Genomic DNA, 25,942 nt, shown 5'->3' on the forward strand with positions numbered 1-25,942 from the left:
ATACTTTTCCAAATGAAGTTATTTGTCCATCTACAGTGTTCCACTTTTCTGTCCTTTTTCCCATATATAGTGATAGTAAATCATCGTGTGTCAAGAATTGCAGAAAGGTCAGTGGCTAAAAGCCATAATTTTTATCCATATTTCAAAAAACATGGTTTGGCCTTTTTCAGATTGTTCAAGTACTTAGAAGAAAAAAATACTTACTAGTTGTTGCAAACTGGATTTTGCATTTAATTTCTGAACATAAATTTGCCAAGCATTTATAATCTATAACTTGGTGTGATGAATTCTGTTGTTCTACAGAGAAAAGGGAGACAAACAGCCCAGATATCCATGTTTCAGAGTCATGTGTTGCATTTGTGTTATGTATTCTCATATATGGCTTATAGTCCAATGGAGCAGAAGAGAAGGAACTGCCCTGTACCTCTGGAGTCAAACATTGTAGGTTCTGACCATAATTATGTCTTTTTTGCATTGAATTATCCTCACCCCAGTATTGTGTACTCCCGAATGTGTTGCCCAAGTTTCTGAAGATTCACTGTTAGCCTTGTTTGTTGAATGAAAAAAAATAGCATAAATTACAGCAAGAGAGCTGGGAAATTGCCCCATTGCTTAGCTTACGTTCAAGTCTCACTTGACAAGAATAAAGAAAGTTTTCTCATTAATCTGTTCATTACACCACTGGCAGTGTTTGTGTTGAAACAAGTCAGATAGGCATAAAGGGGTCACTTCGTTTAATTATTGAACATAAGATCCTTGAACAATAGAGTACTGAACTATATATCTGTTCTTTGTGCTAATGTGGTCACACTGTAAAGAATTCTCAGGGAAGCAAAGGGAAAGAAAATGAGTACCAGCCTCAAGTACCTGGCATATTAAAGGGAGAGGGTATTCTATAATAAGGTTTCACAAAGAGAAAATAGACCCGTATTACATTTCAGTATTTAAGGTGGCACGCAGAATTCTGAATATTCTGTGTTTAAAGTTGCATTTGATAGCTTTTATTTTAACCAATTCTAGTTAATGTCTAGCATCCTTTTCTCTATGTCCCCTAACGGTGACCCAGAGAGGGTACGGAAAAGGTTTTCCAGTCCCTGGTCAGTCTCAGATGCTGTTTTTTTCTTCATTGCTGCTGTTCAGCTACAAAAATCTTGTGGATTTTCTGCAGGTGCAGTATAAAGAGGCAGCATAGAGGTGAAAAGTATTGCCATTAAAAATAGTCAGGTCCTTGGTTTTATATCTCTTCTGAAAGACAGCACAGTAACCCTAGCACCATGCTGGGGTATTGGTTCAGTATTGTCTCAGAGAAAAGAGGGCCCTTGACTGAATCAGAAATACAATTTCCTGCAGGTATTAGATTTTATTCTCACCAAACACTGACCTGGGCTTACCCTTACAAGCATGTAAAATCTGACAAGATCACAGCTGAAAGTGGGCTGGATGCATATGTTTTTTTAGTGTTTCATGACAAGGAATATGCATGAACTGAAATTCACAGATTTTTTAAAGGAATCCATTTTGATGACGAAAAGCAAACTTTTAGTTAGTTAATATCCCATAGGAAAGGAGAATGTAATTTATTTACCCAAGACAGTGTCACTGAAAAAAGATGATGCGGTGAGTGCATCTGTACTGGCTGGGGAAAATTATATTTGTTCCTCCTCTGGACCCACAAGAGTGAAACCCCAGGGGTCTCTCCAAAAGCTCTGTGGTAACAGACAACATTGCTTTTACAATACTGACTCAATCCACAGGCCATTATTGTTACTTTTGTTGTTTCAAAAATAACCTTAGCCACATGAATCCGGAAGAACTGAATATGTTTTAGTCCTGCAACAGGATAAGTGGGATGTTTAGTTTGTAATACTGCAGAATAATTGGTAATTTTCCACTTGTCTTTGATAAGAAGAAGTTTGTACTTTCTTTCCGTGGTGGTAAATAGATCAGATGTTTATGCTTTTTTTCATCTACTATGTTGAATTTTTAAATCTATTTTTTGCAAAGATTGATGAGAAATTGCAAAGTTTAAATATGTCCAGCATGTCTAATGCTTAATTTTGCATTTAAAAACAAAGTAAAAATATTCAGGGGGGAGATGTTTTAATTAAGTCATTTTATACATTCTTAAACCAGCTTTAACTTTCTCTAGTGGCTTTGACTGTCTGCCTCTCATGGGATATGAATCTTGAAGATCCGCTCAACAGCTACTATGATAAAACTGCCAACTCTTAAGTTACTGTTTTTATTTTACTACAAGAGATTATATCTTAAATACAAACTAGCTCCCTCTCTCCACAGTTAGCTCCTGCCAAGGGCTTATCTACACTTAAAATGCTGCAGTGGTGCAGCTGCACTGCTGCATTGCTTCAGTGAAGACACTACCTACACAGATGGGAAGGTTCTCCCGTCTGTGTAGGTACTCCGTCTCCCCGAGAGGTGATAGCTCAGTCAACAGGAGAATTCTTCCATCCACCTAGCACAGTCTACACCGAGGGTTAGGTCAGTTTAACTGCATCATTCTGGGGTATGGATTTTTCACACCCCTAAGAGACGTAGTTATACTGACCTAATCGTATTGCTCATACACAAACGCATTCTCTCTTCCTCTCCCTCATTCTTCTCTTTTTTAACTTCTTATTAAACATTGGCTCATAAAGCATAATAATGCTTTGGTTTGAGTAGTGAGGAATTTATTTTTCATGTTTTGAATATGCGTGGGTTTGTCTCTCCTGCTCTCTTTGGTATCTGTCTTCAGTACTTATAGGTACATACTCTTTGTGATGATCAAAGTACAGACATCCCAAAGAGAGAACAGAAGATTTAGGCCCCCAAAATAAGCAGCTGAACCAACTGATTGAATGCTGTATTATTGTACTATGGAAGTATATCAAGTAAGGTCTTTTATGAAAGCTTGTAATGTTCTGAACTTCAAGGTCATTTTGAGTTATGTATACACACTGGTTATGAATTTTTGTATTTATGTATTTAGAGAACCGTGCCCGTAAACTTTGGCTTCAGTTCATCGCAGGCAGGGCAATGAGTGCCCAGACAGGGAGAGGCACTTCCCATGCCATGTATTTACACAAAACTGCACTCTAGTAACAATCTGTTAAATAAACTTTTTGTTTGTTTTTTATATGAAGTGGGTCTCTGGTGTGCAGACTGCACATTGTGTGTGTGTGTGTGTATGTGACACAAAGTGAATTGATAACTGGGGGACTGGTTTCGCCCTGTTAGGAGTGATGAACCAGAAGGGAATGGTCCAAGTGTCTGGTAGTTAGGAACTCTGGGAGGATGGATTTAGGAAGACTGGAACGGCTGTTGGTGTTACCTTGCATGGAGTAACTAGGCTGATGGAAGCCAGAGTGAGACCTTGTGCTTGTAGACAGGCTGGTGTCAGGTTGTTGAACCGTAGCCTCATGGCACCAAGGAGCTCCAAAGTTACAGGGCAGGCTGTATGAAAATCTGTTCCCAGTCTGGATGATCTCCAAAATGTCAGAGTGGCATAGTCACTATAGGAGTTGCACACCAATATCAGCCTACTGAGGTTCACACTCCAAACACTTGCTAAAGCATACCTTAATGGATTCAAGAATGAAGAAGTGAAGTACAAACGTATGGCTTATTATTTTCTTTTGTTTATTTTGGGTTAAGGGAAATACAACACAGAAAAAGGGAAATGAGTCAGACAGATTCCTTGTCCCTGGTCTACACTACGAGTTTAGGTCAAATTTAGCAGCATTAGATCGATTTAACCCTGCACCCATCCACACAACGAAGCCATTTTTGTCGACTTAAAGGGCTCTTAAAATCGATTTCTGTACTTCTCCCCGACAAGGGGATTAGCACTGAAATCGACCCTGCTGGGTCAAATTTGGGGTAGTGTGGATGCAATTCGACGATATAGGCCTCCATTGTGACCGCTCTGGACAGCACTCTCAACTCAGATAAATTGGCCAGGTAGACAGGAAAAGGCCTGCGAACTTTTGAATTTCATTTCCTGTTTGGCCAGTGTGGTGAGCTGATTGGCACAGGTGACCATGGAGTTCCAGAATCGCAAAAGAGCTCCAGCGTGGACCTAACGGGAGGTACTGCATCTGATTGCTGTATGGGGAGATGAATCTGTGCTATCCGAACTCCATTCCAAAAGACTAAATGCTGGAATACACCGCTACCTCGATATAATGCCACCCGATATAACACGGTAAAGCAGTCCGGGGGGGCGGGGCTGTACACTCTGGTGGATCAAAGCAAGGTCAATATAACACTGTTTCACCTATAACACGGTAAGATTTTTTGGCTCCCAAGGACAGCATTATATCGAGGTAGAGGTGTATTTCAAAAAATCTCCAAGGGCATGAAGGACAGAGGTTATAACAGGGACTCGCAGCAGTGCCGTGTGAAACTTAAGGAGCTCAGGCAAGCCTACCAAAGAACCAGAGAGGCAAACGGCCGCTCCGGGTCAGAGCCCCACACATGCCGCTTCTATGATGAGCTGCATGCCATTCCAGGGGATGCCCCTACAACTACCCCACCCCTGTGCTTCCGTCCTTCTCTACCCCTCCTGGGCTACCTTGGCAGTTATCCCCCCATTTATGTGATGAATTAATAAAGAATGCATGAATTTGAAACAACAATGATGTTATTGCCTCTACAAGCAGAAATCAAAGTGGGGAGTGGAGTGTGGCTGGCTTACAGGGAAGTAGAGTGAACCAAGAGGGCGGGTTTTCATCAAGGAGAAACAAACAGAACTTTCACACCGTAGCCAGTCCAGTCATGAAACTGGTTTTCAAAGCTTCTCTGATGCACAGCGAGCCCTGCTGTGCTCTTCCAACCACCTTGGTGTCTGGCTGCGTGTATGGCCAGGCGATTTGCCTCAACCTCCCACCCCACCATAAACGTCTCCTCCTTACTCTCACAGATATTGTGGAGCACACAGCAAGCAGTAATAACGATGGGAATATTGGTTTCGCTGAGGTCTAACCGAGTCAGTAAACTGTGCTAGTGAGCTTTTAAATGTCTAAAGGCACATTCTACCACCATTCCACACTTGCTCAGCCTATAGTTGAACTGCTCCTTACTACTGTCCAGGCTTCATGAGCCATGGGAGCAAGGGTTAGGCTGGGGTAGGTTTGACCATGCAGTGCTGCTGACCGGGAGAGCAGACTGAGGCAGAAGCCTCCAGCTGGCATGATATTCCAGGCAGGACTGAATCTCCATTAGACGAAACTTAAAGAAGAGAATGACCTGGAGTCATTCTCATTTTTGTCCAGGCACCCCTGACCGACCTCACCGAGGCCGGCCAGGAGCACCCATGTCTGCCCAGGCGCTCCCGACCAACCTAACTGAGGTTGGCCAGGAGCACCCATGGGACGATGACAACGGTTAGCAGTCGTATTGCACTGTCTGCCATCCGCGAGACAAGGCAAGGCAAGAGGATGCAGTTGTGTAGCACTGCAGTACCGGATCTGCCAGCAGTACCCGGTGACAGTGAGCTGAGCAGGCTCCATGCTTGCCGCAGTATGTCGTCTGCACGGGTAACCCAGGAAGAAAGGCGAGAAACAATTTTTGCCATTGCTTTCATGGAGGGAGGGAAGAAGGAAGGGAGGGGGGCCTGACGACATGTACCCAGCACCACCCGCAACAATGTTTTTGCCCCATCAGGCACTGGGAGCTCAACCCAGAATTCCAATGGGTGGCAGAGACTGCAGGAACTGTGGGATAGCTACCACAGTGCAACGCTCCGGAAGTCGACGCTAGCCTCGGTACTGTGAGCAGGGGGTTGGACTAGATGACCTCCTGAGGACCCTTCCAACTCTGATATTCTATGATTCTATGACCACACTGCTGACTTAATGCGCTAAGTGGGGACACACACAATTGACTGTACCAAATCGATTTCTAAAAAATTGACTTCTATTAAATCGACCTAATTTCTTAGTGGAGACATACCCTTGGACTCAATGGATATAAAGCAGCTTGGGAGCTAATGTTTGAAATATGGTTTACTGCAGCAAGAGAGATCAGCAGAGGATTTGAGAACCTTGTTCATCCAGTATTTTGAGCAGCAGCAGGAGTAGGAAAAGGAAGGTGACCCGGGGTTGGGAAACGAGCCAGACACTAAACCCCTGCAAGAGACAGCCGCGCAGGTAGAGCTGGCCAAATTGCAGCTCCACAGAGGCCTGTGTGCACCAGGTGCAGATGGCAAAGCTGACAATCCGAGAGATGACTGCATGAGCTGCAGCACAAAAAAGAAAAGCTGCAGTGGTAGCAGAAGCTCACCAACAGTGCTTAGAGATGATCAAGGCAGCCAAAGCCAACAATGAGGCAGAGGAGCAGGCTCACCAGTGACGAATGGAGGCAACCTAGGCAGCCAAGGCCAACTAGAAGGGAGAGGACAAATGGCAGCAATCAAAGTAGAAGAGAGAACATACAAGTGGCAAGTGGAGGCACAGGAAATGCAGATCTGAGTACTAGAGCAGCAGAAAGGTATTCCCCAGCCTGTGGGTAATCCATCCGAGAACTCACCCAGCTGGGACAGACTGTGCCCACCTTTTAAAGACTCAGACTGTATAGAACAATATTTAACTGCTTTCAAAAGAATATGCCAGGCCAGTGGCATCCCTATGGACAAATGAATGTCTGTACTGGTCCCCAAAATTTCAGGTTGAAGCTTTCCAAGTCTAGTGGCATGGAGTGGGGGAAGCTGTGAGCTATGATAAATATAAGGAATCTGTGTTGCTAAGGTTTCAAATTACCCCAGAATCATGCAGTTTGAAGTTTAGAAGTCTAAAGGATCATGACAGTATCAGTCATGAGGAGTTTATGCATAAAATATGTGATTATATGAAAAAATGGGTAAAAGGTAAAGGGGAGAAGGGAACGGTGGGAAATTTTGATTTGTTTTCCAAAGAACGCTTTCTTGCTTGCTCAGATGAAATCAGAACTGCCATGTAGGAAAAGTCTCCTGACATAGTGCAGGTGACTGCTTGGGTTACTGATTTACATGTGCAGGCCAGAATGGGTATTGAAAGAAAGCCCCAAAGGGAAGGCAGAGGCCTCTTGTAAAAGGGGTCCCAGCTTTGTTCATGGGAAGAAGGAGGGAGAAGGCAAGGCCAAATATATCCCAAACAGGTACCCTCTAAGTAATACAGTTACAAACTCCCAGCCCAGGACGAGGGTCCAAGAAAATTCTTTGTGTATGACTCTGCTGAGCACGTAATGAGGTATTGCCCCAAACTTAAACCCATCTAAGTTCAGGGCAGAGTTAAAATCTGTTATGGAGCTGGTACAGTATAATCTGCCAAGAGGCATAAAAAACCCAAACTGTACAAAAAGCATGGTATGACAAAAAGGAATGTGAAAAAGCCTTTGATATAGGTCAGTGGTTCTCAACCAGGTGTACGCATACCCCTGTTGGTATGCAGAGATCTTCCAGGGGGTACATCAGCTCATCTAGATCACTCATCAGACTTGTGTTTCTCAACCAGGGGGTTGCAACCCCCTGGAGGGTCGTGAGATGGGTTTGGGGGGGGGGTCACAAGTGCAGGGCCAGCATTACAGGGAGGCAAGCAGGGAATTGCCCAGGTTCCCATGCCACAGGGGGTCCCCCGAAGCTAAGTTACATTCTTCAGCCCCAGGCAGCGGGGCTTCAGCTTCAGCCTCACTGCCTTGAGCTCAGGCTTCAGACATGGCTCAGAAGTGAAAAACAGGCTCAAGTATCACACTGAAATGTAAGTGCAATATTTATATTCCAGTTTATTTATTTTATAATTATAAGGTAAAAATTACAAAGTAAGCAAGTTTTCAGCCATAGTGTGCTGTGACACTTTTGTATTTTTATGTCTGATTTTGTAAGCAAGTAGTTTTTAAGTGAGGTGAAATTTGAGGAACACGAGACATCAGACTCCTGAAAGGAGTACAGTAGTCTGGAAAAAGTTGAGAACCACTGATACAGGTGATTTGTTTCTGGTATTAGTCCCTGTAAAAGAGCAGAACTCATGGGAGGATCATTTGAGTGATAAAGAGACTAAATTAAGTGCATGAACAGAAACCTACCGTCAGGGCTTACCCCAAACTGCTCATATTAACATATTGAAAATATAACAGAGAGGCTATAGTAAACATGATATGCTGTGCAGATGAGGGTTGCAGAGTATTGCCTCTCTTAGGGCTGGTCTGTACTGGCAATGCTAAAGTGCTGCTGAGGCAGCGCTTTAACGTGTCTTGTGTGGTTGTGGCGCAGGGGCATAGCTATCAGCTCTGGGAGCCTGGCTCCCAGTACTGGTTCACTGTCTACACTGGTGCTTTACAGCACTGAAACTTGCTGCGTTCCGAGGGGTGTTTTTTCACACCCCTGAGCCACAAAGTTGTAGCGCTGTAAATTACCCGTGTAGACAAGCCCTTAGACTTAATGTCTGAGAGTAAGGGGGGAGACCCCGTTAGAGAGTGTTAATTGAAGTGAAAGGATAACCCTACTAGAAAAGAGAGAAGTCAAGGGTGTGTTACAAAGCCAGAAAGGGGTGTTTTCTAACAAATCTAGCCTGACTCACATGAGAGAACATCACATTAACACCAACGAAGCACACCCAATAACCAGTAGGGCTTACAGGACAACAGGGACAATGAGGGAATAGATCAAGGGGGAGATGCAAAGCATGCTAGACATGGGAATTGTAGCAGTCTCAGACAGCCCCCCTGGGCTTTCTTAGTTATCCTAGTGTCCCACAGAAAGATTGGACATTAAGGTTTTGTGTGGATTATAGAAGACTTAATGCTGTTACAGTCCCAGATGCTTGTGTGGATGATACGTTAGATATACTTAGCTAAATATTTAACTGCTGTGGATTTAACCAAGGAATCCTAGGAAGGTCCTTTGGATACTGAGTCACAGAAAATGTCTGCAATCATTACTGATTTTGGGCTTCTGGAGTTTAAGATACTATCCTTTGGATTAACTGATGCAGGGGCAGGGGCAGGGGCGGCTCCAGGCACCAGCACGCCAAGTGCGTGCTTGGGCCGGCAAGCCACTGGGGGCGCTCTGCCGATCGCCGCGAGGGCGGCAGGCAGGCTGCCTTCAGCGGCATGCCTGCGGAGGGTCCGCTGGTCCCGCGGCTTCGGCAGACCTCCTACAGGCAAGCCGCCAACGGCAGCCTGCCTGCAGTGCTTGGTGCAGCAAAATGCCTAGAGCTGCCCCTGTGCAGGGGACACATTCCAGAGGCAGTTAATCAGATATTATGTGGGTTCCAGGACTTTACTAGAAACTACATAGATGATATTACTATATTTAGCAACACCAGAGAGGAACACAAAACACATGTGGGGAAAGATATAGAGAAACCTCGAGGAGGCAGGCCTCATAGTGAAGGTGTCAGAATGTATGGTAGGGGGCAGCAAAGACCTCTTAACCAGGGTCAAATCTACCCAAATCTCCTGAAAGTGGAAGCTATTGTGAATTGGCCCAAAACTAAAAAACTGGTTCAATCTTTCATAGATCTATTATCAAAAATTTGAGAGAGGTTTCACTAACATCATTGGTCCTATCACAAACCTATGCCAGAATACAAAGGCAGAAAAAGTGGTTTGATTAGACATCTGTCAAAAGGGTTTTGATGCAGTGAAACAAATTTGATCAAAGACACCCATTTTGGCCAGTCCAGATTTAAGAAAATTTTGAATTGTGTTCTGATGCACCCAGTACATATCTTGAAGCTGTAGTGATGCAAACCAGGGAGGATAACAAGAAACACCCCTTTGCATTTCTGAGCAAAAAACTGTCTCCCACAGAACAGAATTATTCTGTAATAGAAAAGCAATGTTATGTCTTTGTGTAAGCTGTAAAACAACTCAGACCCTACGACATATTCAGGGGTTGGAGAACAAGATAGCCACACTCTGCATTAGCCATTCATTCACGTATATATATTCATCTTTGCAACTACTTATCCCTATTGGGTTTGAACAAGGCCAGCTGCTGCCAGAATTGTTGATTTTGTGCTACCTTGTAAGTCTTGTAAATCATGATGATGAGATGCCATGGCGCTTTCATCACAAGCCATTGCTGTCGTTTATCTGTCTTGTACATGGCCCTCCTGTAGATTTCTTGCCTGCCGTTTTGATGCCTGTGACTTTTTAAAAGTATTATGCCAACATGCAATTGATCCATTGAATTTGTATGAGTTGGCCATGTTCTGCTGATAACCTTTTAAAGCAAAATCATGGATTATAGAGTCAAACTTGTTCCTTCTATTATTTCTTTGCATATGGCTCATTATCTTCCTTTCAGACTTAGTGACTTTTCTCAATCACTGTCCACAGAAGTGAGGATTAAATACTTTCTCTCAAACTCATAATTTAGCAGAATGTTCTGCTTTGACTACCTGAATTCAGGTGCTTTTAGAGAACATCTTTTTTTTTTGTTAGTTTTATGAGACTTATGATTTCTCTTCTATTTTCTTAAATAAGATAAGCAATTTGCATTTATTTTAAACTACTTCACCAATTGTATTTCTTATGCCTTTGATTTTATACAAGTAGACTTGTTTATAGCTGAGAGATACCAGCCATATTATAGGCTTCTTGCTATATTGTCCACATCTGCATTAGGCAAATTTATATACTCTTCTCTTTCTATGTTGCTTCAGGATGTCCACCTTCTTCCTCACTCTATTTTATTTCTACTTTCTCATAAGGTGTATTGATTTAAATAATCAATTTTAATCTTGTTTTGCATTTGTACTTTTTAGTTATTTTCCTAAAGAAAGATTGATTCTTACTGGTTGATAACCATTAAAACATGTTGATTTTGAACTAAATATAGGCTTTACACTAAATTTGGTACTTCTTTTTGCGAACCAGGAGGATTCATGACATCTATACACATTTATTTAAGCAATGAGATAGCTGAACATATATTCATTCAGATTCTTGATTTTTACATTTTTATTATATTAGAAAATGGTGAATGATGCATTGCTTATTAGATTTTTTTTTCATGATTTGTGTCAAGCTGCATTTAGATGGAAATTTGAATTCAATTAAAAATGCACAAAAACAGAATTTTAAACTTGTTTTTAATTAAATAAGTAAAACTAAATTACATGTGTGTGATACATAAGGGGAAAAAGCAAGTTTATCAAACATGATTTGCTTTTTAAACTAGCTGATTTATTAAACAAAAGAAGAGTTATCAGTAGATAGTGAATTGAACTGATTATTTCTAGTCACCATGTCCTCCAAGATTTTAGAATTAGTAGATTGCATCCTATCACACATCACTTTTATTCACAGATGGAAAGAGGAGAACAAGCTTTCTTGCCTAGTCCCATTTGGTTTCTCAACTATGAACTGAAATGAAAAAGTTATTCTCTCTGCACCTGTAAAAGTAGCTACTGTTGTCAAAACCTGGTTTATCTCTTCAACAAACTCTGGTTCCAGGTGCTTAGACAGTGACTTCCTCTACGTTAAGGCATTCAAACATGTACTACTTGAATCTTATATATTTATTCAATTTAAATAATTTTAATAGACTGAGGTAAGATTATGCCTTAACGTAGATTGTCATAATTTCTATCAAATTTTAAATGGGTTTATTTTTACAAAGAAAATGTGTTTAACTTAAATCTAAAAAATCCTATTTAAATTTATAAAAGCTTTCCCCCACTTAAAAAAAGTCATTGGGTTTTATCCAGCCTGCTTTCTGATGCTGTCTGTTTGAGGGAATACTTTTCAGCAGTTTAGATCATTTCACTTATTCTGTGATAGCTTTGATTTATGCAATGGCTGAAATAAGAAATGCAAAGGTGAAAGGCTGAGAGTCCAAATGTTGAGTCATTCAGACCTCATCTACAGACACCAATAAAATAAATCTAAATAAATAATATGTATGGTGAAAAATAAATTAGGTTATTAAAATATGTTCAGTGCAGGCACTGAAAGCATAATAGGTGTCCATTTTCAACAAATATGGAGCCTGATTCTCCAATCTTTACTCAGGCAAAATGCTCATTAAAATCTGAAATGTTCTATGAGTAGACACTACAGGGTTAGGACCATGATTTTTAACCTGTATCAATACTGCCATCTTTATATGGGCAAAACTCTGGAATTCCGTGGAAGCTTGACCCAAGTAAAGGACTGTTGGATTTGGTCCAAGTGAAAGAGCCAAAGCCTTCTATGGAGGAAGTGAGAATCTTGATGCAGCCAGGCAACATTTTCCCTTTATCACAAAGAAAATGGATCATTTAATCTACAAACTGTAATTTTGGGAAAAATTTAGGTATAACAAGAAATCTCAAACTTGAAGGTCTCATTTCCTTTAAAGAGCAATAGGTTCTCAAACATGAGGCTACTAAAGATCGTTCACTGAAAAAGGGCAAAGAGGTTAATCTGTCACTGTATAAAATGATGAGTTTCATTCACTAATTGGTCCCTAACAAAAGTGGTATCTAGGACAGTCTTCCTGCATATTTTTAAAATTATATTTATTCCCTCTAAAAAAGTATGTTTTATGTTATTACTGGTTTTATCTGACCTGAAATAAGTTTGGATGTTTATTAATGAACTAAGGGTACGTCTTCACTACCCGCCGTATCGGCGGGTAGCAATCGATTTCTCGGGGATCGATATATCGCGTCTCATCTAGCCGCGATATATCGATCCCCGAACGCACTCATGTCGACTCCGTAACTCCACCAACGCGAACGGCGGTAGCGGAGTCGACATGGAGAGCCGCGGACATCAATCCCGCGCCGTGAGGATGGTAAGTAATTCGATATAAGATACTTCGACTTCAGCTATGTTATTCATATAGCTGAAGTTGCGTATCTTATATCAATTTTCCCCCGTAGTGTAGACCTGCCCTTAGTGCATTGTCATCAGTTTTTATTGAAAGATAGTTATTTGACTGCTGAAGTCTTTCATATCAATGTGATTTTATTTTTTAAATATGTTGAAAAGAATTCAGAAATTCTTGGCTATATCTCAAGTATATAGAATAGTCATACTTTTCTGTTAGCCTAAAGAACATGACCCAATATTTGGTGGTCAGATACATTTGGTGCTCAGATACATATGTAACATTGGATTTTTCCAAAAATAGATGAAGAAAACTTAACACAGAGAGTTGCATCCTGATCACTGCTCTTCTCTCACTAGAACACAGTACTTGCCCATTTCTACCACCTTGCATCTAAAGACCTCAAATTACTTTACAGTTGTTAAATGACTTAAGCTTCACAGAACCATTGTTAGGTATGTAAATATTATCATCTGCATTTTATAGATGGGGATACTGAAGTACCCTGTGGTTGTGACATACCACATTTCTCACAGAAAGTCCGTGATCATCTCATTCCTAGTCCTGTGCTTCAACCACAGGTTTATCTTTGGCTTCTCCTCTTTGCACTTGTTTTACAGATTGGTGTCCACTTCACTCAATCAAGTGTCTCTGTGACTAAAAGGAAAATCAGTACAATGTGAAAACCTGATTTTATTAATTCAGAGACAGATGTGTTAATTACAGGGATATTAAAACGTAAACAGTTCCCCCAACCAAATCAACTTTTAACTTTTCATATTTATCAAGTATAGGGTTTGCCAAATTTCTATCTATGAAGCTTGTTCTCCTGAAAGTTGAAATAACCCGATGTCTGATTACCCTCTTAGCCCCCCCAAAAAGAAAAAAAATAAAAGAAAGTGCCCTCCTCCTGATTATCCTTATTACATACCATAATGAGTAAAACATTTTCAAAAATAATTTCAGAATCAAATGTCTCCCTTGGTAACTTCATTTGTAGGTAATGGAGAACAGACTTTTACCAAGAGTACTTTTAAATAAATCATAATTATGTATGCAGAAGCCTCAACTAAATTTGGGTACTCAATGACTAATCACAGTTGGGAAAGGTTGAAATATGTAATTTGTTTAAATAGACAGTCCCCAGCCACTCCTCCCCACACGTATTTTTGCTTTCTTCTTTTGGGTTACAGTAGTTTTACTACTAAATGTCACCTGGAGAGAATTAAAAGCACTCCTAAATGCAACTTGCACACATCCATTTAAAGATGTAATTGATGCTTTTACATTTGCAACATGAGCAGATCTTTTGGAAAATATAGCCTCCAACCTTTTATCTTCTGTTTTGTTCTTTTGATATTTGTAAATGTTAAGCAATGTAAATTATGGGGCTTGTGAAATTGAAATATCCACAGTGAAGATCAAAATGTTAAAAAGCCTTTCAAGGGGTATAATATCTCTTCATACCATTCCCCCCCTCCCCCCCATTTCTTGATTTAACCTGTTTTCTCTTTAGATTATTATAGCAGATGTAGCAGCAGCAGCTGTAGTTAAGATTGCATAAGCATAACATTGTAACTGTAAATTATTAAAATGTATACGATAGAGAGAAGAGAATTTAAAGTGTAACTCAATAAAGATACACTGGACCATTATGACAATGAAAGTAAAGTATGCAAGAATGAACCGTATTACAGGATGCTACTCATGTATGTCTTAGGTTGTAGGAAATACTTCAAGAGGATATATGGCTTTATTTGAGCTTTCTGTATAAAAAAGCTTTTCTATAAAGCTGAGAAACTGCCTTACTTGAAAGTACTGGTACCAGGAGAGAGTGGGCCAGTTATAGTCAGTTTGCTCTCTAATTAAGTTAGAAAAGTTTCTTTACCAAATAGCTAGTTAACTGTGAGTATGCCATGATTCTCCCACTCTTTGAAGCTCTCTGGTTTGCAATTTGGTTTAAGATGCGGATTATTAGCAGTGGCAAGGGAAAATAACATATCTGTGATTATGTGACCAATGTCTGTATTATAATGCATCTGAAGAATAGGCCATGGTTAGAGTTGCAAATATAACCTTACCTTTGACATTTCTTGACATTTGAGTGCTTAATCATGCAGTCTTAACATCCTGTTTACATAGTTTTTGGATGCAGTTTTTCTTTAGGTGTTACAGATCAAGTTTTTGAGTGAGTGACCCATGAAAGAACTCTTTCATAACTCCACCAAGCTTTTGCGCTTCTTGATCATATCAGACAATCTCAGTTATACATGTAAAGCTTCCAGAGCTTTGGAAGATGGTGAAAGTGGTCTAATTTCAGCTGAAAATATTGGCTGTTCTGAAACTATATAAAAACACATATGTTTGTTTACTGATTAAATCTGTTTCTGTAATTGGGTAACATTACAATAGCACATTTAATTACAAATATCTCCCCTTTACAAACCCATTAAATAGGGGGGACTAGCTGTTCCAAGTATTCTATGGTACTATCAAGCCAGACAGCTCTAAGCAGTAGTGGAGTAGGAATGCGTTAACCCAGCCAAACACTAGGTCTTCATAGAACAAGAAAATTGTGGCAGTGTAAATATTGCTATGCTACCATGGATTCATAAAAATATCATGCCCACCAGAAATTTACACACATCCTTTAACAAAGGCTACTCTGTAGGTTTGGGATAGAAATAAGATCAGTTCTTTTCCTTCACCAGTGACACCTACTGCTAATAATCCACATCTTAACCCATATCACAAACCAGAGAGCTTCAAAGATTGGGAGAATCATGGCCATTCATGGTTGACTAGCTATTCAGTAGAGAAACTTTTCCAACTTAATTAGAGAGTAAAACTAACTATAACTGGCCCAGTCTCCCCGGTTCCAGTACTTTTGAGTCAGGCATTATATTTCTCAGCTTTCTAGAATACCTTTTTTATACATAAAGCTAACTTTAATAGGTAGCACAATAAAAGAATAAGATTCTGATTCATTGGTACCTCATACCAGTTAGGTTAAAAATATATAGAGAGATTGAATGGGAATGCATGTTGGAGAAATTGTGGTGAAAGAGGAGAATTAATGCATATATAGTGGACATGTCCAGTCATTAGAGAGCTCTGGGATGCAATCCGTAACCAAATATCACAAATTGTTGGATATTTATTACCGAAAGATCATTTGGTAACCTTCCTTGGGCTTGCTAGTGGAAATGGTGACAAGAGGAAATGAAGAATTATTCTCATCAGTTAGTAGCCACTCAGCTATTGGTAGCCTCTCATAGGAAAGAGAAAAATAGTGCAAATATAGAGGAATGGTTCAAAAAATATGGGAGGTTGTGGTTATGGAAAAATTAACACACTATGTACTGAGCAAAACAGACATTGATACTTAAATATTTATTCAATACTCAGACACAATACATTCACCTTAAAAAACCCAACACACCTGCCAATTTTTTTTAATAATAATATTTGATAGACACATCTCTCTGTTAAATATGTGTATATTGAGATTTCACTCAATAAAATCCTAGAAGTGACATATTATATGTGTCATAATGGTGCTCACTTTGTAATGTGGTAACACCCCGTTAAATAGAAAGATCTCATGACTGTATTCCTATATATAATGTTTGTTTAAACAAAAACAATTGTTGTAATGATTGTTTTGTTTTTTATATTTACATGGCAAGAATTTGTAAACTTGTTAAAAAATCCTAAATAAATAAATAGTTTATATATATATATATATATATATATATATATATATACACACACACATATATACACCCTTTTAGAATTTGTTTAATCGGTTAAAGTAGATTTTTTCTGAATTAAAATTTAGATTATACAAAAACTTAAACCAGAAGCTGTTGAAGAAGTAAAGAAATATCCTGATGTTTTAATCAGTCCAATATTTGACTGATTCTTATCTAGTTCAAATTCAGCAGAAATGGATATAGTGTTCCCACAGTGGTGTCCATTGGAGCTATAGATGTCACATTGTTGCCAGACAGCTTCCCACTTTATAAATATAACCTAAGAGTTAGAACTATATGAAAGCAGAAATGACTTGTGCTGACACACAAGAGATCATGGCCAGTGGCATGAACAGTTCATTAGAGAAGGGAAGACTAATGCACTGACTGCCAGATGTACAGCTGATCTGTCATTAAACAGAGAGATTCTGACTTAGTTGTTAGCAGTCTCTCAGGCTTTTCAAAACATTATATATTCTGTGCAACAAATACTGGAGTAGGGAACTGATCTATTTTAGAATACTTTTAACTTTTTGTAGTCATCATTTTCTTTTTTTACTGTATGAGCTCTCACTGCAATTATTTAGATCTTCTTCCCTGGTGATGAAGATAAGATGTATGAGATTTAAAACAAAAAAAAAAACCACTTTCCCCTCAATATTTAATCCTCTCAATTTTGCTTCTTAATCAGCTAATGAGGGCAAAAGACTTACCCTCCCAGCTGAATGTGTTGCTGCACTCAACCTCTTCTGGCTTACAGTATTGGATTAATTCTTTATCACTCTCGGGATTGCTCATTGCACAGCTCTGGGCCATTAGAGAATAGTCTTATATTTAAAATCAACATTCTGTAGATGTTACTCAGAGGTTTAATATAGTTAAGACCTTAATGCCTAGTTTGGAAAAGACATTTAAAGATATTGAAGAAATGGTGCAAAGCAGATAAATTTATGGCCATTTCTGCAGATATTAAAGAATTAAGATGTTGAGGAACTGATATGGCCACCTGGACAGACCACTCCTGTGGAGAAATATGAAATTTGTAGAGGCGTACTTTGTGATCTGGAGGTGGAAGGAATTGTACATTTCTTGGAAATTGCATCATGAATACATGTCTTTCCCTTTTAAATTGGCCTGTAGCCAGTCTAATATTTGAGAAACCAAGACAGGTGGAGCTTTACGTATTTTTTGTGGGATACATAACTCTTTTTGGCATATACAGCTCAATATTTTGAAGATGACAGTAAATTATGAATACATATTCCAAGTCTCATGAGTATTGTGCTAGCCTGATTAGACTTATAGGTCACTTTATGAGCAGGCAGCAATTATGTCTTTCAAAACTGAACTAAAATCAGACTGTGGCCCAGGATTTTGCACTGATTTCTCTTTCAATATGTAGAATTATTTTCAGTCGCCAACTTACTTTAAATGTGTTTTAAGTGTTGGTATTTTCATTAATTCTCATTGAGACTTTTCTACCATCTAATACAATTTGCCTTCAGTAAGTTTTTTACTTTCTTTACTTCATCCCATTACTTCTAGTTATGCTCCCATATATCATACTAAATAATATCTCCTCTCTCTTTCAGATATTTTAACCCTATCAGGGCCAGTGGAGGGCAGGCGCCCCATCACATAGCCCCTAAGTATGTACATTACAATAACTTAGACTCATGGACGTATCATGACATCATATTGGAGATTCAGGGAACTTCTATGGCCTGTACTATACAGTAGATCAGACTAAATGATCACAGTGGACCCTTCTGGCCTTAAAGTCTATGAATATATGAATCTTACTGACTTGTATGTTTCACCTTTAACACATCACATTTCAATTTGGCTCCCAGCCTTGAGCAGCTCTGGAGATGTCTGCTAAACCTTGTGCAACTATTTCCAACTCTGGTGAACCTAACAAATACTAATAGGTTGCTAAACTAATCTATGTGTTACTGAAACCTGTGCACCTGAAACCTGAACACACCATTTCCACTAATCCAGCTTCCCATCCCCTTGTCAAGGGCACACTCACAGTTGGTGGAATAGGGGTTGGAGAGTACTGGTGACTGCCTGCCCATATCTGAATAATTGGGAAAGTACTGAATGGAGTTCCTGCTCTTATAGCCTCAAAACTACACTGGACAAAACACTAGAAAATATAATAGAAACAGTCCTGCATTGATCCCTGGGACAATGGCCTAGATGGGACCTAAAAAGTCTATTTATATCATTGGCTTTTTTCACAAATACACTTTTTATTTGCTAATTTCTTTATTTCTTTCCTTCTTCCATTTGATGGTTGCATATTTTAAATAATGACATTTTGGCTACATTTGGATCTATAAGGCATCTCATGGCCAACCATATCTTGAGAGAGAGCTTTTGCTGAGCTGTGATATTCTGGAAATAAATATTTTTCATCCTGAATATAAATAAATACACATACCCCCATAACTAATGTTATTGTGATTAATTGTTACCACAAAATAATAATCCAAACATCAGGCATTCCCTATGAGAGAGGGCTGATTACCCTTTGGTGTAAGGAAAGGGCTGTCTAATGTTGGAATTTTTATTTGGTGGTAGCGTTTATTTGCTGTGGAGTTGTATTGTTGTATTAGCAATCTAATTAATAGAAACTGCCTGAATGTTCACAAACTAGGTGATAGGTTGCTCTTCCAATGCCTAGTGCCCCTAGTGTTTGCAGCTGCCCTTTGTTACACAAGTGGCCATTAAACCACAGTGACTGTTAGAATCACATGTACAGACAAGAACCCAGTTGGATGTTAATATATCTTGTGCTAAAGGTGGCATTTCTGTTCTCTTCCGAAAAGATTTGTCCTAATTAGATTGCTGACATGCAGGATCTAATTTCATTACACCCTTGAAAATCACAGTTTTGCCTTGGCTGACCAAATCACGTGTAGCTTTTGTAGCATTGTAAACACCACCTGGCTGGCACAAAATGCTATAACGCATACAAAATATTAAACTATTGATTCATTCCAGGTAAAGTTTGTATCAGTACAAATTAAATACATGAATCATAGAAATCAGAGATGGAGCAGAAATATTACATCTTCAGATTCATCCCTTGGGGACTGCTGCAGGATTGTTCCCTACAGTGTAATTTGCTAGAGTTATATTCAGTCAGTACAATTTCATATGACTCAAGTGATGGGGCTTTCACCCCTTTCCGATAGTAACTACTCCCCAATTTACTAGATTTCTACCATTAGTAATCTTTCCTGATATTCAGTCTGAATGTGTCTATCTAATTTCACTTAATTGCTTCCCCTATATCACACTAAACAATTACTCTCCTTTCTTGAATTTCACACACTTCAAATAGCATATTTATATACAGTTATTCTGTCCCTCGCACCACCTAGGTTGTTACTTAATGAAGTTTAGCTAATGTTTAGTTTTTAATATTTCTTCAAAGTCAATCCCTCCAGCCTCTAAATCATTTTTGTTATCTGCTCTGAACTCCCTCTAGTTTTTCTATATCTTTTTGGTGTTGAGATGCAGGGAATTGAATGAGTATTCAAAGTTTAGTCTCACCAGAATCATATGGAGATAACCTATCATCGCCCTGCTCTCTGACATGATGCAAACCAAAAATTGCGCTCATTTTTTTGGGGCTGCCATATTTCATGTCTAAAATAGTTCAAATTTGAATCACTATGAACTCGGGTCAGTGGTTTTGCTGTTCATATTGGACAAGACTGAATTAGAAGCTGAGTGGCCTTGTTTCCCAAGCTCAGGTTAATAGCTAATTCAGTGTGGTGAGAATAGTGGAAGAAGAATTTTCTCCTTGATTAGTGATCTCTAGCATGTTTGTATGTTGTTACAGAGAGACAGATGCTGATTTACCTTTTTACCAGTTTATTTTTTTCTTTGAGGTGGTGCTACAATTTACTACATTCCTTGGAGTTTGACATGTCAATTAGATGTTATCAACAGTAATAGAGGGTTGGTTCCTGTAAATGTGAAGTTTTTATGGGTAGGCACCCCAAGGAGTATGTGAGAGTAGAGTGATAAATATCATGTTACCTTGCACACCACAAAGGAACTGATTAATAAGGAACATGATTCTCTCTCTCATACCAAAGTGTTACTTATTTAATTTTCTGTCAATCAACTTTTCTGTTCTAGTTATCTGAAAAGTTAAATAATCAAAATTTGATCACACAGTGGGGATTGGGTGAAAATCGGCTCTAAGTCATAAGCAACACCCTGTTCATTCATTGTGTTACGGCATATATTATTACCTTATTAGAGCCCTTCATTACCTTTTGATAGTTACATGAACAACCATGGGCTACAGGTACACAATCCGTCAAAAATAGTGGAAATAAATATACACAACAAAATGTTCAATATGGGTTCTGCTTATCCTCCAAAATTGTGCTTGCAAGTCTTCTGCCTGCAAGATTTTGTGTGCACCAGGGGTGTGCCAGTCAGCTGGACACTCTCTCTCTCTGTTTGTGTTTGCAGACACACAAGTGAGTGTATATGTATATGTACATTTTGTGTGCATAAGTTTTGAGGCAATACTGGAAAATTTGACTCCCAGTGTTTTGTTTTACAAAGTTACTTAATCAGGAACAGTAAGTTTTAGGGCCAGATTTTCAAAGGTATTTAGGTGCCTAAAGATGCAGATGGACACCAGGCTAGATTTTTAAAAGCTCCTAAGCAGGTTAGGTGCCTAACTCTCATTGTCACTTTTGAAAAATCCCAGTAGGCATCTATCAGCATCTTTAGGTGTCTGAATATCTCTGAAAATCTGGCCCCCAGTGACCTGGTTCTGTTTTACTATTGCTCTGCTTTGACTATTTTATAAAATTTTCTTTGTTGCATTTAAAATATATATTTTTATTGTAATATATTAGTTTATTGTATATTATGCTGAAGTTGTGAAAGGAGAGATTATGTTAAAAAGAGAGGTTTTTTTCATTAGCGACTTTTTAAAGATGTCAGGGAGTCAGTATAGACTTCATTAAATCTCTTTCATAAGTCAGTCTTCTTATTTTAATAAATATGCATTATCAAGTCTGTGTTTTATGTCTACAATAAATCACACATTGTAAAACTTTATATCAGTTCATTAAAAGATCCCTTGTTGATAGTTAGGGCTTTTTTGTTTTGGTTTGGTTTTTTTTAATCCAAGCAGGAGTTATAGCTTCAAATCCATGTGCAAATGCTTACAGGATTGCATATCTTCCACACGGGAAAAATATTCAGAGTAAAAACCTTTTGGGGGATTGTCAGAAGCTTTTCTCTGTAAGGAAATGATAACAGTAACTTAATCTTAGAAAGTCCAGAATAAAGCCCAGTTCATATTGGACCGAATGCCAAAATTAGATTGTCTCTGGTTTTGAAGCCTCAAATGTAAATAATGTAGCACACAACTTGTATCCTGGGATCCAGTAAGTCTACGTACAGGAAAGTAAAATATGAAGAAGTGTGGGTCACTTGCATCCGAAGAAGTGGGTATTCACCCACGAAAGCTCATGCTGCAAAACGTCTGTTAGTCTATAAGGTGCCACAGGATTCTTTGTTGCTTTTACAGATCCAGACTAACACGGCTACCCCTCTGATAAGTGTGGGTCAGTTTTTTAGACCAGGTCCAGGGTGCATTAACATCTCATCCCACATCATTCTCTGCTCCTGGGGGAATTCTGCGTCACTGCACATGTGCAGAATTCATGGCCCCCACAGATTTCTGTGCTCCGCAGAAAAATTACTTCTGATGGGGAAGCAAAGGGAAGCTACAAGAGCAGTCATGCACTGCTTCCCCGGCAGTGCAGGCAGGTTGGTTTGGGCACCCAAAGCAGCTGGTAGAGACATAAATCACCACGGGGGAAGGGGGAAGCTGGGCAGTCATACGTGTGTGAGAGAAAGAGACTCTGTCCCTCTCGCTCACTAGTGCAGCATGCTCAGCGTGGAGGGGCAGGGTTTGGAAGTGTTTCTGAAGAGGTAGGCATGGGGCAGGCTCTGTTCCCTCAGGCAGAGCAAAATGTAGCAGCCTGCCTGCTTAGTGAATTGTTCCCATTGTTTTTGTGAATTCTCCCAGAAGTATAAAACAGGTGTACAAATTTTAAGGCTCCTTTACATTGCCAGAGTGGTGTAAAGGAGCATTATTGTAAAGGACGGTATGGCCTTATAAATGCTTATGGTGCTTTAGTGATTAGAACTGGTCTAAATTTTTGGACTGAAAAAATTTCCTATCAAAATGCTCCATGAACTGTTTGCTACTGACCTTTTTGGAGATGGTCAGTAGCCAGTATAGATTGTGAGTTTGAGTCTCCAGCCCTCATTTGCTCTTCAGTTTCCTGTGATCCAACACTGAGCATATGGCTGCATATATTTGTTGACTAACAACTAGAAGTAAAGGGTCAATACTAGTTACATTACTATTAGACAGAGGGAGTTTGGGGATTTCCTTGAGTGCTCCCCAGTCCCATTCTCCATCCATTGTATTGTAGTTTAAATAAATTACCGAAATAATTGAAACCAACTTGATTATATTGTATTATTTTGACCAAAAAAATGCAGAATTTTGCTGAATTTTAAAATATTGTGCACAGAATTTTTAATTTTTTGGTGCAGAATTCCCCCAGGAGTAATTCTCATTCACTTCACAATGGCATAGTGAACTCTGAATGAAAAGATACTCCAGTGATAATCAGTGGACTGCTTTTATATTATGTTCATTTATAAATAAAGTAGTTTCCTGTGTTGTTTGTCAGAGTATTTTAAACACAGACAGCTGGCTCAATACATGAGTCTGATAAAGTGTATTAAAAATAAATTAGCCAAAGAGAGGCTAATTGGTAACTCTTTAGGGAATGTAGATCTTTTGGTATCCTGGATGGAGTGCCACCGACGAATGATGTATAATGTTTACTGGAATGCCAGTCTTGTTGGTGTTTTTAATTAATTTATATTTATGTATTTTAAAGTTAAGGTACTTCTTCAAAAGAGGGTAACATGCTTATTTGTTAATACATACTGCAGTTATGTAACAGGTATTGCCATGACGAATGTGTAGTGCTTATTCTTCTTGCATTTACTTCAGAGATTTCATGATATCTTTCTTCAAAGACTTCTATTACCATTTCAAGTCCTCTTGCTCTACTTTTCTTAATTGTTCATTACTATCACGTCAAGGAATATAACATAAATGTAACCAAGATGCACTATTAGATGTCTTTTAGCTTTGTTTCTACTAAAATAAATTAGCCAAAGAGAGGCCAAGAAAAGAGAATTACATAGGGAAAACAACTACTTGAACTGGCATCCTTATTGCTCTTTAGAAGTACTAGGTTTGACAGTCCTCTTTTTGTGGGAGAATTTTGCCAACCTCTTTGGAAAACTGTAACGATGACATCACAAATGGGTGGAATCTGAGCTGAAGCTCTCATAGTCCTCAACTGAGGGAGGAGAGCAGAAAAGGGATGCTGAGTTTTACTTTCATTAAAAAAAATAAAATTAAAATTGCCTTAGCTTTTATTATGAGGGTCCCTTTACAATATAATTTTCTCCCTTCCCTATGCCCCATCCCAGTCCCTGGTAGTCCCCTAGAGAAGAGGACTGAGCTGATTCCTTAACATAGGTGTCTTATGTCGTCGTGCAGCTGCTGGCTGGATAGCCCCCGTTCTTACGTTAAAGTGCTAAATTAGAGATTTCTCAGAGTGGGCAGATTGCTGGGTGGTTTTTGGCACCACTATACCTGAAAATGAGCTTTCTTTTTAAACTGGAAATTTACAGGCAATTTGTCTATAAAGCGGATTAGTCTCTTTTGGTATTTCAAAAAGGAAAAGGAAAACTGCCAACTTATTAACATTTGAAAATTGGCTGCTGTTGAGCTGCAATGACTGTTTTCATAGCATTTTTAGTATACATACCCATGTTCATTTTGTAGTTGTGCCATAGTAGAAATTGATATAATATTGGTTATAATACAGGAGGAATATTACTTGTACAGAACATGCTGCAATGCTTGCTGTAGACACAATGGGCTTGCCTTTTGTGTGGTACACACATTTTTGTGTTTACAAATGGCAGTTTGCACATACTAGTTGGGTGCTTGATGACCCATTTTATGTTAATGCAATTATCAGATTTATGTGTGCACAGACAGGAGGCCATTTGAAATTTTTTCTGATCCTACTGTCCATTTTTACCATTAAGTCTCCTTATCACCACAACTCCAGTAGGAGCTACTTGTGCATACCTCAGCCACAACCATTGATTCATTCATCAAATTTTTGAGGCTGGTTCCCTGTGACCCCAGAGACCATCTAGGAGAGCATATGAAACTGACATCCCACTACTACTACCTAGCCTGGGGACTGGCACCTCTGCTTCTGTCCTGCCTCACTGAGAATAAGTAGAATTTGGATCTCCAGTTTAGCACCATAGATTGCAAATAGGCTGGACGCATGAAAGAACTCCATGTTTGATGTAAATTCAATTTGTGTTCATTCACGTTTTAAAGGGGAATTTGTGCTAGTGGATATCAGTAGAAATTAGGTGCATTAATGCTGTTGCTTGGGCCCTGTCTGTGTTATGGAAAGGTAGCATATTGCTAGACTTCATTACAACATGGTAGTATCTTACACAGTTAAAATAGGTTTGGTCTTGCAGTGTAGCAAGAACCAAACCATATTTTAAGTGTTCTTGTCTCATGCTAAACTCTTGGAATTAGCCCAGTTGAAGCATAATTCTGAAGTATGGTTCAGTCCTTTCTACACTACAAGAATGAATTGGGTTTTAACCACATCCAGCGCTACTGTGTTGTAAGTAGATCCTGCAATATAGTAGTATTTCATAGTGTCAGTGGATCCTTAGAAAACCTCAGCAACAGATATGTTTCTCCCTCTTTCTTAACTTGCTTCCTTCTGGAGGGGAACACAAAAAGGGGAAAGGTCATTATTTAGATTCCTCTGTGTAATAAATCATATTAGAAAGACTGCAACTTTTCAGATGACTTACCAGGCAAGAGTTTAAACCAGTGAGAAAAGCCATTACACCTTGTAAGAGGTAAAGTGCCATAATGGAGATACAGGCTATAATTTGCCTGGATAGTAATGCCTCTTCCATTCTTCTTCTCCCACCTGCCCCAGTAAATAAAGAAGTAGGAAGAAACATGAAGATTTTTTTTCCTGAATCGATTGTGGGATGCGCAAAGCCATTGAGTTTTCTAGTGACAGCTGTTGCTATTGGAGAGATGAAAGCACTTGGCCCGAGAGTCTGTTTATGTGTTTGAGCAGAGAAAGCGATTTTTGTTGCAAAGAGCTTTAAGTGAGTCAGACAGAGTAAGAGAATAAGAGAGTGAGAGATAATTATCTAAATTATGTTCGGGCTATTATCGAAGACG

At 39.1% G+C, this 25,942-nt stretch overlaps 1 protein-coding gene across 3 annotated transcripts in view; it reads left to right on the forward strand.

Annotated features, from left to right (window-relative positions):
- The window catches only part of BTBD9 (BTB domain containing 9), a 280,634-nt gene that overhangs the window by 220,435 nt on the left and 34,257 nt on the right, over nt 1-25,942 (forward strand). Inside the window, exon 12 of one of the 3 annotated variants that reach the window (XM_039529948.1) lies at nt 18,144-18,200. The exons of 1 other annotated variant lie outside the window; for it this stretch is intronic. In XM_039529948.1, coding sequence (XP_039385882.1) covers nt 18,144-18,200 — 57 coding nt within the window. Of the gene's footprint in view, nt 1-2,149; nt 2,318-18,143; nt 18,201-25,942 lie in introns of those variants that run through there. One more of the 3 variants, XM_039529950.1, reaches the window with a different exon arrangement.

The sequence above is a fragment of the Mauremys reevesii genome, linkage group 3, assembly GCF_016161935.1.
Source record: "Mauremys reevesii isolate NIE-2019 linkage group 3, ASM1616193v1, whole genome shotgun sequence".
In the NCBI taxonomy this organism is placed as follows: Eukaryota; Metazoa; Chordata; order Testudines; family Geoemydidae; genus Mauremys; species Mauremys reevesii.